The sequence below is a fragment of the Chlamydomonas reinhardtii genome, chromosome 14 (genome assembly GCF_000002595.2).
Source record: "Chlamydomonas reinhardtii strain CC-503 cw92 mt+ chromosome 14, whole genome shotgun sequence".
NCBI lineage: Eukaryota > Viridiplantae > Chlorophyta > Chlorophyceae > Chlamydomonadales > Chlamydomonadaceae > Chlamydomonas > Chlamydomonas reinhardtii.
Genome location: NC_057017.1, coordinates 484028 through 501246, shown reverse-complemented (window position 1 = coordinate 501246; position 17219 = coordinate 484028). Strand labels below are relative to the sequence as shown.

General features: G+C 62.6%; 2 protein-coding genes across 2 annotated transcripts; one reads left to right on the top strand and one right to left on the bottom strand.

Annotated features, from left to right (window-relative positions):
• Window positions 1-495: 495 nt before the first annotated feature.
• CHLRE_14g611300v5 (uncharacterized protein) lies at window positions 496-7867 on the top strand. Its single transcript, XM_043069990.1, has 16 exons — window positions 496-1338; window positions 1504-1563; window positions 1835-1933; window positions 2024-2053; window positions 2312-2396; window positions 2451-2472; window positions 2739-2819; window positions 3107-3221; window positions 3443-3528; window positions 3717-3778; window positions 3998-4077; window positions 4253-4615; window positions 4863-5241; window positions 5501-5755; window positions 5932-6113; window positions 6337-7867. The coding sequence occupies exons 1-16, from the start codon at window positions 1111-1113 to the stop codon at window positions 6367-6369; spliced, it is 2160 nt and encodes a 719-aa protein (XP_042916663.1). The 5' UTR covers window positions 496-1110; the 3' UTR covers window positions 6370-7867.
• A 1030-nt stretch (window positions 7868-8897) lies between these two features.
• On the bottom strand, window positions 8898-17085 carry CHLRE_14g611250v5 (uncharacterized protein). The gene is made up of 18 exons (XM_043069989.1): window positions 16726-17085; window positions 16536-16601; window positions 16203-16421; window positions 15924-16006; window positions 15514-15603; window positions 14995-15184; window positions 14481-14710; window positions 14130-14299; window positions 13814-13884; window positions 13196-13318; window positions 12736-12825; window positions 12352-12420; window positions 12011-12087; window positions 11306-11471; window positions 10869-10985; window positions 10491-10616; window positions 10070-10150; window positions 8898-9778 (listed from the first exon to the last, which is right to left on the bottom strand). Exons 1-18 carry the CDS (start codon window positions 16834-16836, stop codon window positions 9215-9217), a joined length of 2643 nt encoding a protein of 880 aa, XP_042916662.1. The 5' UTR covers window positions 16837-17085; the 3' UTR covers window positions 8898-9214.
• Between the last annotated feature and the right edge of the window lie 134 nt (window positions 17086-17219).

The window sequence follows — 17219 nt, the reverse complement described above, 5'->3', positions numbered from 1 at the left end:
AAACGTGTAAGGCTGAACGGTTTCGCCGCAAGGGCGAACTTGAACTTACTTCGCGACGTCCAACCGTCCAACGTAGCCCCGACCCCCCAGCACTGTCACATTTTACTTATAGTGAAGTCTGTATCTCGCGGTGGGGGACGGTATGACGGGTTTTGGTGCTGGGGGGGGGGGTTGGTTCGGCAGGGTGCGGGGCCGAGCTGCGGGCACGCGGGGGAAGTCCGCATGCGCCCTCGCAATTTCACAGGGCGTTGACCCAGCTATTAATATTATATTACATAACTACGTAAGTATTTAGAAGCTGCGCGGGAGAGAACGAGCGATTTTTCGTCCCTTGGATCCCATTTCCCCCAGACTCCAATTCCCCGATGAGGCCGACCCCGACCCCGACCCCGACCCCGACCCTGACCCGGTCACCGGTCACCGGTCCGGGAGGTTGTGCGCACGCCAGCATCCGCAGTACCTTTGGTCCAGCGTTTGTTACGACTCTAGCACTCAGATCATACTCAGACTTCAGTCGCCACTTCTACACCAGCCTCCTCTCGTGCTCGGCATTTTAACACTGTACATTGCGTCCCCTGTCACTTTGACTCCCTTAGGGGCACGCTCCATGGATCGCATGGCGGTCCGCTAGTGCACACAAGGCGGACGAACTAAGTGTTGGCGACCAGGACACACGGTCAACGCGGACGCTGGGGCTGACCGCCCGAGTAACCGATCAGTGACAGCGAGTCACAGATATCATCTCTAACACATATCATTCGACGAATACAGGCGTAGGGCTGACGCTGATAGTCAATGTGAAGTCTGCGCATGCCAGCCTAGACGGAGCATACCTGCGCCATAGTCGCGACAATTTAGCTGAGACGATAGGTGATCTGATTCAGAACACATATCGCGCAACCGCAAGGGTGTCGAAGTACTCTGGACAAAGATTGCGTTTTCGTGATTCATCGACCTGGCTCTCGGTCTTACAAATCAGCATCGCACAAGACTAAAGCTTTAAACGCGGTGTAACGTTGCTTGACTACGCTTCGCTGTAATAATAGCAGCGCCACAAGTAGTGTCGCCAAACAACTCTCACTTTGAGCTTGAGCACACCGCTGAGCCCCGATGTCGCGGAGGCCATGGCTTCTTGCCCTAGCGCTGGCAGTGGCGCTGGCGGCCGGCAGCGCAGGAGCCTCGACTGGCAGTGACGCGACGGTGCCGGTCGCGACTCAGGATGGCCCCGACTACGTTTTCCACCGTGCCCACGAGCGCATGCTCTTCCAAACCTCATACACTCTTGAGAACAATGGTTCTGTTATTTGCATCCCGAACAACGGCCAGTGCTTCTGCTTGGTGAGTCGGGCGCGCCCGCCCTGCCGTCCTGTGCGCGTTTTGAGGTAGTAGCCTGTTTTGAGACTTGATTTACTTCCATTACTGGATTGCACTGCTTGCTATGGACGGCAGGGTTCAGATACTGAGGCGAGTGCTCACATGTGTGCCTTGCCCTGACACCCACAGGCTTGGCTTAAATCCAACGGAACAAATGCCGAGAAGTTGGCTGCCAACATTCTGCAGTGGGTGAGTTGTGGGGCCACTGAACCTTTTCCGACAGCGACTTCGCACCGTGTCGCGGTCGGCCGCGTCTCTCTTCCAGCTCTTGCTGTTGTCCATGTTTTTCTATCACGACATTTTAAGGCGCTCGGTCATGTTTGCGGCAGCAGCGACTGGCCGCGACCCCTCAGTAACCTCGCACATCTCAGCTCGCAGTGGCTCCCACCCCCTGCGTCCCCCTGCTCATCGTGTCTCCTGTAAAGGTCCGCTGATGATACCCGAATCAAACCTTTCGCAGATTACTTTTGCGCTTTCAGCGCTCTGCCTGATGTTCTACGGCTACCAGACCTGGAAGTCTACTTGCGGCTGGGAGGAGATTTACGTGGCCACGATCGAGGTAAGGACCCCACGGAAGCCGTGCAGCGCTGCCTCTGTCTATTTGCGCACCTTCGCATCTAAAACAAGAATTCGTGTGTTGCAACTGCAGATGATCAAGTTCATCATCGAGTATTTCCATGTGAGCAGCTGGTGTGAGGCAGCCTGACAACGCTGTGTGCAGGCCTAGGCACGCGACGCGTCCACCGGACCCCAATACACTCAGCCGAGTACCAGCCAGGGCAGGGGTGTTGCAAAGCCGTCATCTTAGGTGTGATCGACCGTGCCGTGGGAGCTACACAACATGTTGGGTTCTGCGATAGACACCAACCCTGCTGTGCCGGGCATCGTGGCTGACCCTGTCCTGGCAATCTACTCCTGGCGCGGTTCACGCCCACAGGAGTTTGACGAACCTGCGGTGATCTACTCATCCAACGGCAACAAGACCGTGTGGCTTCGTTACGCGGAGTGGCTGCTGACCTGCCGTGAGTCTGACTTCCGCAGACGGCCCTGTCGCCTGTCCCTTCAGCGCTGTGTAGCCTGGCGCGATTCGCGCTTAAAGCATTTGCTGACACCATGCTCCCCGCCCCCCGCGCCCCGTACACATCAATCCCTCTCCCTACCCTGTATCGTCCTCGTCACCGCTCTGGCCCTGCATGCAACTGACCCACAGCGTGAGTTGTCGGCGGGTGCGGAATGCTTGCACGAGGATGGCGGCCGTGGACACAAGGGATCCCTGCAATCCGGCAGCCGCACTGGAAGGCCCATTGCATAACCTGTATCGAACCGCCCAAACCTATCCCAACCACACTCTTTAACGCCCGCAGTGTCATTCTTATCCATCTGAGCAACCTTACGGGTCTGGCGAACGACTATAACAAGCGTACCATGGGTCTGCTGGTGTCAGAGTGAGTCTGTGGGGGTGGGGGGATGCCAGGGGAGCTGTGGCGCGCGTCTGGGGATCAGACGATGAGAAACGCTGGAAGCGGCAGGAAGCGCCGCGCGGGCACTGGCGTGAGGGCACTGGCGCTCACCGGTCTTGCAGTGCGGCTATGCAAGGCAGCATGCGGCGGTGGTGTGCGTCCGAGCCGCCCCCGCCTATCGCATACCGTGCTGCGGCCTTGCCATTATAGCGAGGCCATGCCGTGAACCCTTTTTCCTCCTGCTCCTCCTCCTGCTAATTCTGCCGCTGCAGTATCGGCACGATCGTGTGGGGCACCACGGCCGCGCTGTCCAAGGGATACGTCCGTGTCATTTTCTTCCTGATGGGCCTGTGCTACGGCATCTACACATTCTTCAACGCAGCCAAGGTGCGGGGCGTGCTGTTGCTTGGCATGTTTGCGAGCTCGTGCGAAGTATCATCGTCAACCAGCAGCCCGGTGTCGCCGCAGCGCCATGCAGCGACAACCCAATGTCCCACAATGCATGATCTGACCGGGGACCGCCTGAGCGTGTACGGAACCGCTGACGGGTGTGCTCGTGCCTGTACTGTGTGTCCCCCTCCCCCCAACGTGTGCCTTGTGGGCGGCAGGTCTACATTGAGGCGTACCACACCGTGCCCAAGGGCATTTGCCGCGACCTGGTCCGCTACCTTGCCTGGCTCTACTTCTGTTCATGGTGCGTTTGGTCCTGGTGGGGGTTATAATTCCTGGCCTGGTCTGGGAGGATGAGCAATCACAGACAGCGTCTGACATGGGATGGGGGGAGTTGAAAGCTGGGCGATCAGGTGCAGTCTGAGGTCCGGCATTCGATGCGGTCCATACTGCTTCAGCTGACTTGTCACCCCGCACTTGTGGACTGCTCAGGGCTATGTTCCCGGTGCTGTTCCTGCTGGGCCCCGAGGGCTTTGGCCACATCAACCAATTCAGTGAGTCCACGTGTTGTGGTGGTGTGTGTGTGGGGGGGGGGGGAGTCTCCATGCCCCCGGGTGTGCTGGCGTCCATGGAGTGTAAGCCCATCGTGGGGTCGTGGGCGACAGGCTTGGAGTACTGCAACCTCCAACGGGAATGCAATGGGCACGTTGTTGCTCCATCAGCGCTGTTTGGTTCCTGGCGCTATAACGCTGCGGGTATGTCGTTTGCTGCAGACTCTGCCATCGCCCACGCCATCCTGGACCTTGCCTCCAAGAACGCTTGGAGTATGATGGGTCACTTTCTGCGTGTCAAGGTGCGAGGGGCGGCGGGCGGGGGACCTGCAAAGACAGAGTGTAAATTCACAGGGGCGGTAGCAGAGAGCAATGGACCGAAACCCGCCTGAGCTACAAGGCCCTATGCCTTACGCCGCTCCGACCACCAACACCAGATCGCCAACTCACCCCACCCCCACCACCATACCACCGCAGATCCACGAGCACATCCTGCTGTACGGCGACATCCGCAAGAAGCAGAAGGTCAACGTGGCTGGCCAGGAGATGGAGGTGGAGACCATGGTGCACGAGGAGGACGACGAGACGCAGAAGGTGCCCACGGCAAAGTACGCCAACCGCGACTCGTTCATCATCATGCGCGACCGCCTCAAGGAGAAGGGCTTCGAGACCCGCGCCTCGCTGGACGGCGACCCGAACGGCGACGCCGAGGCCAACGCTGCAGCCGGCGGCAAGCCCGGAATGGAGATGGGCAAGATGACCGGCATGGGCATGGGCATGGGTGCCGGCATGGGCATGGCGACCATCGATTCGGGCCGCGTCATCCTCGCCGTGCCGGACGTGAGTGATGTGCTGTCGCGGGGCGGTGCGGGGCGGGGCTAGCGCGTGGGGGCTTGAACAGGAAAGAGCAGCAGCAGCGGAGTATGCTAAGCAGAAAGAGGCGACTCTTGGCGCACGTGTGTGCGCCGGCCTTCAGACACCAAGTCGTCTGATGTCCGCGCGTGCCCTCCTCACCGCGTCACCCACGCACGGTGTCACTCCACCCACCCTACGCCTGGCCACCCCTTACCCTCACCATCTCCTTCAGATCTCCATGGTGGACTTTTTCCGCGAGCAGTTCGCGCGGCTGCCCGTGCCCTACGAACTGGTGCCCGCGCTGGGCGCGGAGAACACCCTCCAGCTGGTGCAGCAGGCGCAGTCACTGGGAGGCTGCGACTTCGTCCTCATGCACCCCGAGTTCCTGCGCGACCGCAGTCCCACGGGTCTGCTGCCCCGCCTCAAGATGGGCGGGCAGCGCGCCGCGGCCTTCGGCTGGGCGGCAATCGGCCCCATGCGGGACTTGATCGAGGGTTCGGGCGTTGACGGCTGGCTGGAGGGCCCCAGCTTTGGCGCCGGCATCAACCAGCAGGCGCTGGTGGCGCTGATCAACCGCATGCAGCAGGCCAAGAAGATGGGCATGATGGGCGGTGAGTCAGGGGGGGGGGCTGTGGAGGGGTGGGGTCGCGGTGGGGCGGAGGCGAGGTGGAGGTGCAGGTTTTGGCTGTGACGGAAGGTGTTGTGGGGGCCTGTGCAGCACTGCGGAAACCATGGGAAGAACCAGGGGAGGAGCATGCAAGCTGCGGGAGAGAGCCTACGGTAGGAAGCAGCGGCCTTTTCTTGGAACTTGTTGCGAACCTGCATGTCACCCACCTCTACCCTCTTGCCCTCATCTTTCTTTCCAAACAGGTATGGGTATGGGCATGGGCGGCGGCATGGGTATGGGCATGGGTATGGGCATGGGCATGGCCCCCAGCATGAACGCCGGCATGACTGGCGGCATGGGCGGCGCCTCCATGGGCGGTGCCGTGATGGGCATGGGCATGGGCATGCAGCCCATGCAGCAGGCTATGCCGGCCATGTCGCCCATGATGACTCAGCAGCCCAGCATGATGAGTCAGCCCTCCGCCATGAGCGCCGGCGGCGCCATGCAGGCCATGGGTGGTGAGTGAGAGCTATCGAGAGCACTCGAGGGGACTACAGTTTTGAGGGGAGGGCTTTGTGACGGCAGGGTTTGTGAAGCGTGCAACGGAGATGCGCAACACAGCTCAGGCCAGTCGGTACCTCAACCACCCTTCTTCCTCTCGCTGACTCCTGTGCGCATGTTGCGACCACCACAGGCGTCATGCCCAGCCCCGCCCCCGGCGGCCGCGTGGGCACCAACCCGCTGTTTGGCTCTGCGCCCTCTCCGCTGAGCTCGCAGCCCGGCATCAGCCCTGGCATGGCGACGCCGCCCGCCGCCACCGCCGCACCCGCCGCTGGCGGCAGCGAGGCCGAGATGCTGCAGCAGCTGATGAGCGAGGTGCGTGTAGCAGCAGGGCTGTGTTGGCGCCGGCTGGCGTTTCAAGGGAGGGTCAGGGAAGGCGGTAGTCTGGCAACCGGGAGTTTTCGGCGATGGGATTATGGGCCAGAAACAGACCGGAATGGCGTCGTTGAAAGCACCCGCGTCCCGACGGCGTCCGTCGGTCTGCTGTGGCTGTGGCCTGTTGCTGACGGCTGCTGGGCCTCGTGCTGTTGTATTGCAGATCAACCGCCTGAAGAACGAGCTGGGCGAGTAAACTGCTGGCCCAGCCGTACGGACATATGCCTGCTGAGGCACCAGCGCCGCAACACACATCGCCGCAGCTGTCGCGGCTGCCATGTTGGATTTGCGCGTGGCGGCGTGGTGGTGTGGTGGTGTGGTGGCAGGAACAAGGGCGAAGCTTTAACTTACCCGGCGCTCAGCGCTTCGTTCATAGGTTCGGCGCTTGAGCCGTGGTAGCGGCAAGTGTGCCCGCGGCAACGCGGGGCAAAGCGAAGACGCCGATGACTTGACGCCTGGTATGACACCTTGGTCTATGAAGTCGCGCTGCGGTGCTGGGATCAAGAAACAGCAACTCGAGGAAGGTATCATCGAGCGTCGTTATACAGCAGACAAGGTACGAAACGGTGTGCAGGAGGGCATGCACAGCAGCTTCAAATGGCACGTGCATGGCTCTGTTGCGAACAAGCTGCTCTGAGACACGGATTGAGAGCCCTTAATCGGTGGTCACAAGAGGTGGGGTTACGGTATCGGGGCGCTGCGATAGTCCTGCAAGTGCTGCCTGTTGAACACAAGGGCTCAGAATTTATGGCAGGGAAGGTCAAGGCCGAGAATGGCCGCGTGCGTGATTTATTGTTTGAGCCAGGGCTTGTTGATACTGTATTAATCATGCGTGTGTGTTTGTGTGCGTGAACGTGACCCGACGGATTCCGTGAGCCGCTGCGCATGCAAGATCCGGCCCTGACCTATGTCCTAGTACAAGCCGATCGTGCTTGGCCTGCCTTGATTAATGCGTCGCCTGAGGATTCCCGTTTGTGGCTTTTAAGGAGCGCGAATACGGCAGTTACGTGACCTGCTTGTCGGGTTGGGGAAATCCGTCTGGTGTGTACCTGGCCTGGCCGGCTGATCGGGTCTGCTTCCGGCAAGTAACTGTGCGGGTGAAACTACAAAAGGCAGCGCCGGTTGTGGGCGTCGTTTTGGTTGGTTTGGCGGGGTTCCCATTGCAATGTGTGTTTCCATAAATCATGGGCGACACTGGATGGAACGGCTTTGGCTTGCGCGGAGGCTTCTCAGGTCGGTACCTAATATTGCCATAACCTCTCTTTCAAACCTGCGCCTCCTGCAATCAATAGATGCAGGGGGCTGCGCATCAACCCTGGGGACCATACAATGCTTAATTCCGCTCTGCAATTATTCGAGTAGTGGCCTGTCGCGGAGAAGCTGCTTCAGGGTGTCAATGTGGCTGCAGGACGGCACAATAAAAGAGAGTGTGGGAGCACCGTATCCTGAACAGCGGTGGATTCTCAGAGCCTGTGGGCGCTTGCCCGGCGCACCGGCCGCTCGTGGGGGGTAGCAGCTGCGGCTGGTGTGCTGATCTTCATTTGTTTCTGTTTGGGGGGGCACCCCTTGCTCTCGTTGGTGTGAGCGCCGGTGCGCAGTTGTAATAAGGGAAGGGAGCATAACGCGGCGTGGCTTACACTAAGAGAGTTGATACTTTGAATCGACGCCTTGGATGCATGTAAAACCAGAATTTGCTTGTGGTAGCCTCTTCTTCCCCTGCTCCCGTGCCTGCTCCCCTGTCCTGGCCATCCCTCGGCCGTGCTCCCCAGCCCACCACTCCACCAGCGCACGGTGCCCAGCACGTGACCCACACAACATATACTGCACATGCTGAGAAACGCAGAGACAGGCGGCTTGACGTCGGGGCATGCACTTAAAGGGTGGCCTAACGCCTGGGCGCGACTTCACTTCACCTCCACAACCAGTACCAGCCGGTTGCGGGCGCTGCAGCATATACTGTAGGGGTTGGGGTCGGTGGAGTCAAGTTGGGCCCTGGTAGCATGTGATGGCTCGGCGTCTTCGGGTGCTGGGACTGTCCCCTCTGTAACCTCCGCATTCATACTGTACGCCGGGTGACCAGTGCTGCAAGGACTGCCGCGCGCCACGTCATCACGTGGCGTGGTGCTTGTCGATGTGGGTTACCGCAGTCGAGCCATTTCATGACACCACGGACACGACCACGGACACGTGGCGTGGTGCTTGGACATGTTACCGTACAGACGGCATACGCCGTGTCAGTGTGGAGGGCCCTTCCCTGGGCCGTGCTGGTGGCATGCCTGGCTGCTGTCTGAGCCCTCGGCCCTGGGTGCCCCTGGTCTAGGCTGTCTGGGCTGTCTGGCAGGGAGCTTGTCCGCCCCTATGCACACCTGTACGCCGCTCTCTGGCGCAGCAGCATGACCTCCGCGGCCCATGACGCCGGCCTTGTCTCAAGCGGGGCCAGGCGCCTGCTCGGTCCTTCTCAGCTCTGCCCTTCAGCCAGCCACAGCCACGCGGGATGACATCAAGCATAGAAGAGACATTCGCTAATACGGTACCGTACCACTAACGTCGGGTTATCATCAACGCGGCCAGGCGCTTCTGGCTGCTTAGTCGGGCCTTGCCGCCTAAGGGGCCTAACCCTTGTGTGCGCGTCTCACGGCGCCAGTCGTGTGCCACGTTGAGATCTGTGCCGACACCATTCGAGCGTCTCGCTTCTACCGCGCTGACGAGCAGGGCTGAGATACCAAAGGTACAACTTTACACGCGCGATGAAACCCACAAGCACGGCTTGAGCCTGGAGGAGCCCAGGCCGGAGGGTCGGCACGGACAGCCTACAATGGATAAATCGTGAGGCCTTGAGGCCCTGAAGTTACATCCGCATGGACAACGTACTTTCCAACACACGTTTCCATCACTTGGTTTGCTGCTGTCCGTGTTATACAACCATTGCTCTATCCGGAGCTACAGACAGCCAGCCAGTCGTCTATGACGTATGGCAGTACAAATCCGTCTGGCACCCTCTCCACTCAGTCTCCCTCACACCAACCCACACGAAAACCACCTCAACGCTTCCGGTAGGAGCCCGCGTGGTTCACGCCGCCGATGGCGCTGTTTGTGGTCTGCCACAGGCTGGCGGGCTGGTGAAGGCCGCTGTGAATGCTCCCACCCACAGACTTGCCGCCACTGGCCCCGCTGGCGGCGCTGCCAGGCCGGTCGTACGTGTCACGCACGTGTCGTCGGTCGTCCGCCCAGGCGTGGTGCGGCGCCTGCTGCTGAGGGAAGCCGCCGCCGCCGCCGGTGCCAAGGTGGTGGTACGGCACAGGCGGCATGTCAACACGCGGGTGGCCGGGGGCGGGGCCCAGGCCACGGTACGTGTCGGGCGGCGGCGGCGCGGCGGGCGGGGCGCGCGCTGCCGGCGCGGAGGGGTGCGGCGCCCACGCCACACGCCCCGGGGCCGCGGCTGAGGCGGCGGCGGCGGGCTCCTGGGCTGGGAAGGGCACCGCGGGCTGCTGCTGCTGCTGTTGATAAGCCGCCGCCTCGTGGGGCTGGGGCTCGGGTGCGGGCTCGGGCGGCGGCGGCGGGTCCATCAGCCCCAGCGCCACCAGCAGCTGAGAGGCCAGCAGGCCCTGTGGCGTAGGCGGCGGAGTGGTGGGGGAGTGCAGGAGGCAACACATTATTAGGCGGTTGGTGCGCAAGGAGCACGGCGGTGCTGGGCTAGCGGACCTCACGTTCCGTGCCGGCACCACAGTGAACCGGTTGCTGGATCAGTACTACGGTGCGGCAGGCATGTCTTGCATGGTTAAGCAGCTCCGTATTGTCCCGCACCGGCCCGCACCCACACCGGCCCGCACGCGCACCGGCCCGCACACCCACACCCACACCGGCCCGCACACACACACACACCATCGCACCCGCACCTGCCGGTCTGCTCCCAGCTGGCGGCACAGCGTGATGACCTCGTGCGGGCTGAGGTCGGAGCCCAGCGCGGACAGCAGCGACTGCACAAGGAAGGGGGGGATGAGGAGTTGTGTTTCACCCGGCCCAGCAAGGAACAAGCAGACATGCAGTTCACGACAAGATGTTGCGTTTGTTACGCGTGTGGGAATGTAATGGCTGGGCTCCACGGACGGAATGCACTGCCGATACGCAAAACTGCTGGCACCGCAAACGAGCGGGACGGGCACCGCACACCAATGCCCACGGTGCCGCGCCACGCAGCCGCAGGCCTGACCCTGCAGAATACACAACCCGCTTTCACCCTCACCCCCTTTCACACAAGCACGTTTGCATAGCCCCGATCACCATCACCATCCGCCACCATCACCACCCGCCACCCACGTAGAGCTTGTGTTTGGGGATGTAGCCGCTGCCGTCCGCGCCGCCGGCCGCCAGCAGGTCGGCACTCAGGCGCTCGGGCAGCTGGTCGGGGTACAGCGACAGCCAGGCCTGCAGCTTGGCCAGCACCTGCAGGGGCGTGCGTGCGTGTGGTGTTTGTGTGTGTGACATGAGTAAATGATTGCGGCGTCAGGACTGCAGTGTCACACGGGTCCACCTTCGTACCGTGCTAAGCCAATGCATCCCCTGCTGTCCTTCTCTCTGTCCCGCCCTATCCGCACGATCGCCCTCCCCTCCCCTTCCCCCCCCCCTGCCCTCCCCTCGCTCCCACCCTCCCCCCGCCCTCGCCTGCCCTCCCCTCCCCTCCCCCCGCCCGCGCACCTTGTCGTAGTCGGCCCAGGGGAAGGTCGCGGCCTCCTTCTCCTGGTAGCGCAGGCTGTAGGCGTCCGCCTCCAGCAACTGGAAGCCGCGGCCAAACACCTCCAGCACCGCGCCCACCTGGAGGCAGCAGGCGGCCAGACACGCACACAAACCCACAAATAAGTGCTGCAATTCCGTTGCTTAGTACACAGGCACACGCCGTTTTCCCTTGTGCTTTCATAAAAAAGGCACACGCGTCAACCAGGAGGAGGTGGGCGGGCCCGGGCCAGTTGCGGGGCTCGTTTAGCATTGTCTCAGCTTCAGTGGCTGGGGCTGTCCGCAGCCGTAGTACGATAATAACAGCTACGACATACTCCTCGGCCTTCAAACCTTACTAGCGACAGGCACGATGGGCTGTGATCACCCAGCTGTGCCATCACACGCGGGCGCACGCGCACCTGCATGTCCGTCTCGCTGAAGTTGGCCCCTCCCGGGGCTGCACTGGCGGGGTTGCGCACTTTGGTCCGCTCCAGAAAGGTCCGGCCGTCCTCCATGCCGCTGTTGTCGCGTCGCGGCTCCCAGATGGACAGCGTGCGGTCCAGCAGGTGGAAGCAGATGATGAACCTGCAGGGAAGCGGTGTGTGTGTGTGCGTGTGTGTGTGTGCGGATGTCAGCCAAAACTATATTAACCAAGCTGAACTCGCGGAGTAGACGTACTCAGGTGGAGGCGTTAGTTTGTAAATACCAGCTCAAATTAAACCAACCCAATGCAAAAGAGCGAGGAGGAGAGCGTGGGCCCGTGGGGGAAGGAGGTGCAGAGAGGGGTGGTGGGGGTGGTGGTGGTTGTGGTGATGGTGGAAGGAATGCGGTGGCGGTGGCGGGTAAGGACGGTCACAGTGGTGCTTGAGGCAGCGGGCGTGCAGGGAGAATGCGCTAATAAGGGTGACAGGAGGATGGCCTCACAGAAAACGGCAGCCTCAAACCCAAATTCATAACGCAGCACTCCAAAGTTAGCATGCCGCCGTGCAACCCGAGCCTTGGTCGCCGTGCCGCCACCTGCACTGCACCCGCGCCCGCACGAATGCACGACCCAATGCATATGGGCTGACGCGCATCGTGTTCTGTCTCGTGCGCGCGTTCCCATGTCCTCCTTTCAACCACACCTGCGCTCGGCGTCGTGCGGCCCCACCAGCGGCCGGCCCGGGCCCAGCGGCACCATGCGCGCCTCGAAGCGGAGCACCTGCGACCCCAGGTCCAGGGGGAGCGACGTGTCAGGGCCTCGGCCACAGACCCACAGCCCTTGACAAACCCGCACGCTGATTCACCGCTACTCTACCCCAACCCAGGCTGGCACCCAACCTCACCAGTCCTCCCATCCGCGCTCCCCTCCCCTCACCCCATCCCAACCCCCACCTCACTGGGGCCACCCCCGGCGCGCCCACCTGCAGCCACCCACCTCCACCCATCGACCCACCCGCCCGCCCGCCCACCAGCCCACACCCACCTTGTTCCAGTTCTCCAGGTAGTCGCTGTAGTGGCGCGGCGGCGGCCGCGGGATGAGGTGCAGCACGTTCTGCAGTGGATCAGCCGAGAAGATGTGCTTGAGCCTTGAGAAGGTGCAGCGAGAGTAGATACCGTATGGCTGAGGCCGAGGCCGCATTGTGACCCCACCCACTCCCACCCACTCCCGCCCACTCCCGCCCACTCCCACTCCCCCCCACCCACTACCACTCCCACGCCCCCACTACCACCCACAGCCACCCACTACCACCCACAGCCACGCTCTCCTCCTCGCTCTTTGGGTTGGTTTGGTTTAGTTTGAGCTAGTACCTGCAACCACTTTCACCCAATGCCACCCACTCCCACGCCCACTCCCATCCGCCCCCACCTGCAGGCTGTCTTCCTCGCTGCCGAAGCCGGACGTGTGCGGCGGGATGGCCAGCGGCGGCCGCTTGGGGCCGTTGGGGTCGAAGTCCACCTGCGCGGGGCACATGGGTGGGTGGAAAGGTGGGTGATGTGGGGCTGGGAGCGGGAATGGGAGTGGTGAAGGCAAGGGTGCGGTGCGGAGTGGCACCGGTAGGGCTGGGTTGCGACTGGAGCCAGTGTGACTTGATGTCAGCCGGGGGGCCTCAGTGGGCGGGCGGGGCCACAGGCCTGCACTGCCGGCTGCAGCGCCGCCTCCAGGGCTCAGGTGGCTCAGGAATCCGCACAAGGGGCGGACCCGCAGCACCGGCAACACCATCGGCAACAACCCCCATCCCTCCTCGGCCAAGCACCCGCTCTGGTTCACGTCACACCACGGGGGTTTCACACCACGTGGGGTCACACCGGGGCCACGGGTCCCTCACCGCGATGGGCTGCAGGTCGGACTCCTGGATGCCGGGCACGTGGCGTCGCAGCCACACGCGCGTGGCCTCGTCGCAGTCGTACAGCAGCAGCGGCCGGCCGTAGCAGTTGACCTTGGCGCCCAGCTGCGGGTGAGGAGGTGCAGCGGCGGGTGGGTGGGGTGGGGTGAGGAGGTGGAAGGGCGGGTGGGTGGGGTGGGGAGAGGAGGTGGAGAGTATTTCAAGGATGCGGTGTCGGAGGCAAAGTATGTGCTTGTGTACTTAAGCGGGGTACTTAAGGGAATAAATACATAAACGTGCGCCCGTGTGTGCGTGTACTTGAGAATGTAGGTAGTACTATCCGAGCCCAAAGAAACATAATGCCTACTTGCACCTGCCCGCCCTGCCTCTACCGCACAGCACGCCCACTGCCCTGTGTGCCCGCGCTGCCGTGCTTCCACCCGTCAAGCCGCACAGAGCGCCACGTCCCACGATCACGTCCCACGGCCACGTCCCACGGCCACGCCCCATACGGCCACGCCCCATACGGCCACGTCCCACGGCCACGCCCCATACGGCCACGCCCCATACGGCCACGCCCCATACGGCCACGCCCCCGCTGTGCCGGTGCCGCCGGCGCACCTTGAGGTCCCGCCAGTCGTAGTACTGCAGCTGCAGCGCGGCGCGGCTGCGGGGCGACATGGGCCGCCCGACTGCAGCGACAGGCAGAACCCAGAGGCGGGCACTGTTCACTACCGGTACTACTCACAAAGAGAATTCCGGATTTCGGTGGTGCATATACCGTACCAGCAGCAGCACACCAGGCGGCCGATGCCACGCTCCTGCACACACGGCGTGCAACGTCTCGCCCTCTCTGCCCTCCCCCCTCGCTCCTCCTCGCTCTATTGCATTGGGTTCGGTTTAGTTTGGGCTGGTATCTACAAACCCCAACACTCACATACGGGCGGCAGCGTCTTGGGCAGGCGCCCCCGTGCCAGCAGCAGCGGGAAGGGGTCGCGGCCGCTGTTGCGCTGCAGCACCTCGCGCACCTCCACCGTGCCGTCGGCCACGTAGTAGAACAGCGAGAAGCACAGCACCTCGCCGAACGTGACCGCCGTGTTGTCCCAGCTGCGGGGCGGAGATGAGCAAACGCGACGAGGAGGAAGGTGTCAGGCTGTGTCGGAGCTGCTGTCTGGTCAACAGCTGCGTACGAGCCACGCGAAGCGCAGTAGCATGACAAAGACACAATCACACACACACGACCGTACAGGCACGGACGAGCACGCGTGTGTGCGCACACGGTACGCACCTGGCCAGGAAGCGCAGCACGGCGTTGTCGCGCGTCTCCATCTCCGCCTCCCGCCGGGTGGCGCACACCTCGAACACGGCGCCGGGGCCCCGCGGCTCAATGTACAAGTCGTCGGCGGCGTCGTGCGGCAGTGGCGGGCCGCCGCCGGGCGCCGCGGTGGTGGTGGCGCCAGGCACGCCGCCGCGCGTGGGGGGCCGGGCGCGGGCGGCGGCTGCGGCGGCCTCCTGGGCCTATGGTGCCGCCGGGTTGCGATTGCGATTAAAACCAAGTGTCAGATTGACGTTGAACCCGGACCTGATCACATGAGGTCTGACTTCCAGGAGCAACGTGCTGCCGCCGGATGCCCCAACACAACACAACGGCCACTGCCCCAACCCGACCCCCGCCTCGAACCCCTGGGCCGCCGCTCCCGTCCAGCACCTTCACGGTGAAGCCCAGCGCACTTTGGATTTGGTTCTCATGCACCCCCACGCTCGTATCCCCCACAGGACAACACCTTCACACACACCCTCACCTTGCGGCGCTGGTCGAAGGGCCCCTCCGGCAGTGCCTCATCGGGCGGCTGCTCCTGTCCCCGCTCTGCGTAGAAGGCCCGGGTGCCGGCGTCTGCCGACACGATGTAGTAGGTGCGCTTGTACAGCGTCACGGCACTGCCCACCCGCAGGTCGGGCCAGCGCAGCGGGGCGCCGCTGTCTTGCAGCGCGCTGCACAGCAATTCAGACAGACGGATCGGGGCGCAGGTGGGGTTGACATCAGTTGCAAGGCGGGGTGCCAAGGCGAAGGCAATCAAGCAGGGTTCTGGGCGGTGGGGGGGACCTCGGGTGGATAGGCCGGGCAAAATACAGGGGTCGGTGTGTGATCGGGTGGGGCCGCAGTCAACCCGAACCCCTTAACGGAACAACCCTCAGTGAGCATCCCATCAAGACAGTGCTACTACTGCCAGCTGGCGGGCCGCAGTCATGGTGGTGGTGGCGGGCAAGGCGGTGCGCATGGCGGCACCCTGCCCCTTGCGCCTCAGGTGCCGCACACTCACTTGTGCCGTTTTAGCAGCGTGCCCTGCGGCAGGCCGGAGTTGGCCTCGCGCATCTCCACAATTTCTACCGTGTCGTTTTCCATGTAGTACCTGTGTTGGAGCGCGATGGCCGCACGCGGCCGGGGTGCAGGCAGGAGTTGGCGTGGTTGGGCAGGTGACCGGCAACAAGCCCTTGACAACGACGTCTTCAGAGTCTTCTGCAGGAGCTGGCCAGAGGTAGTCTACACCTCCGCCGGCCTGCCTCCTGCCGCCCACCCGCGCGTCTGGTCTTGGTCTGATTGGAGGTGGTGAAACATCCTCATCCTGGGCCTGACTCCATACCTAAGCCTCGCTAAATTTGGCTTCTGGCAAAGACTGCGTGCTTGCTCCTAATACCTCGTCTCATGCCCCTGCACGGCCGCAGCACCCACCGGATGGCCACCCGCCGCACGCGCCACGTCTCCAGTGCGCTGTTGGGCACCTCCTCACGGAAGTAGCCGCTGAAGCCCAGGACCTGGCGCCATCCATCAGGAGCGAAGTGGAGCCATGCGAGGATAACGGCAAGGCCAGACATGACGAGCAGTACAACTATGGAGTAAAACGCTGGAGAAGCTGGCAGGTACTACCGGTACTGCCAAATGAACAGAGCCCCAAGGCATGAAAAGCTGGTAGTAGCCCTGAAGCGCACACCTTGGTCGCAGCAGACTCACCTTGCGGTCATAGGCGATCCAGTTGGGTACCCGGCCCCCCGTGCGGCCGCTGAAGCCTGGCTCCGAAGTCGCGGCCTGCTGCTGACCCCGCGATGGCGGTTGCGACTGCCCCGGCTGCGCACCAGGCTCATTGTGTAGCGCGAAGGGCGCGATGGGGCCTGCGTCGGGCACGCGGCCGCCCCACTTGTAGGCTCGGTTGAGCGGGTCCTGCGTCTGCGCCTGTGGGAGGCGGGGTGGAAGAAGCTCGGCTCGCGCCAGGTGGGGCGCTGGGGCTGAGGCGCTGTCTGTCCGCTGCTGTCTGTGCCCCCCAACCAGCTGCGGCAGACCACTCACCACGTCCTCGACGATTGCGTAGCCATTGATATAGCGCAGAGTGGCGTTCTTTGGCCGCGGCGCGATCTACGCTCGGCGAAAGGTGTGTAGCGCACAGACATGTTGTTAGCGCGGAGTCGGCAAGGTTCTGGCGGACCAATGCCTTAGATTACCAACCGAGAACGCTGCTGCTACGCATACGGCGACTCACGGTGTCCGCTAGGTTCCGGCCCAAGTTGTGCCCAGGTAAATTCGGGAGCGGAGGAGCAACCTCGCGGCGACCGTCGCCTCCATCGCCACCGTAACCTGCTGCTCGTCTCATCACAATAAAATGCAGCCGTTAGGTCCTAAGAAGCGGGCTTGCCGCAGTGCAAGCGACAAACTGGTCGCAGTTTGGTGACAGCTGCTCTCTACTTGTGTAGAGTTGTACACGGTCGGAATGAATGTAAGTAAAAATTATTGGAGGATGGGTCTTGGGTGCAAGGTCGGCTCGGGTTGCAAGTCCAGAAGGCACGACGGTCAACAATGGACCGTTGACCTCTTTCCCAACGGCTGCTGCGCGTGTCGATGAGCATGGACGTACTTCAGGTTGACCTTATTAGTTGCTTAGTTCACGGGTGGATGGATGGCGCCTACGTACTGCATGGCGTGCTGCCTCCGAACCTGCCCGCCGAGTTGTCTTCTCCCCTCGCCGCTGCCCCGCTG

What these genes read in the sequence shown, in the direction of transcription:
- CHLRE_14g611300v5 (XM_043069990.1), top strand. Translation starts at nt 1,111, where the DNA reads ATGTCGCGGAGGCCATGGCTTCTTGCCCTAGCGCTGGCAGTGGCGCTG. An exon ending in TGGCGCGATTCGCGCTTAAA is followed by an intron (nt 2,473 to 2,738) that starts GCATTTGCTGAC and finishes TAACGCCCGCAG; the next exon opens with TGTCATTCTTATCCATCTGA. An exon ending in TCATCCTCGCCGTGCCGGAC is followed by an intron (nt 4,616 to 4,862) that starts GTGAGTGATGTG and finishes CATCTCCTTCAG; the next exon opens with ATCTCCATGGTGGACTTTTT.
- CHLRE_14g611250v5 (XM_043069989.1), bottom strand. Translation starts at nt 16,836, where the DNA reads ATGAGACGAGCAGCAGGTTACGGTGGCGATGGAGGCGACGGTCGCCGC. An exon ending in GGATCGCCTATGACCGCAAG is followed by an intron (nt 16,007 to 16,202) that starts GTGAGTCTGCTG and finishes GGATGGCGCCAG; the next exon opens with GTCCTGGGCTTCAGCGGCTA. An exon ending in TCAGCGAGACGGACATGCAG is followed by an intron (nt 10,986 to 11,305) that starts GTGCGCGTGCGC and finishes TGCTGCCTCCAG; the next exon opens with GTGGGCGCGGTGCTGGAGGT.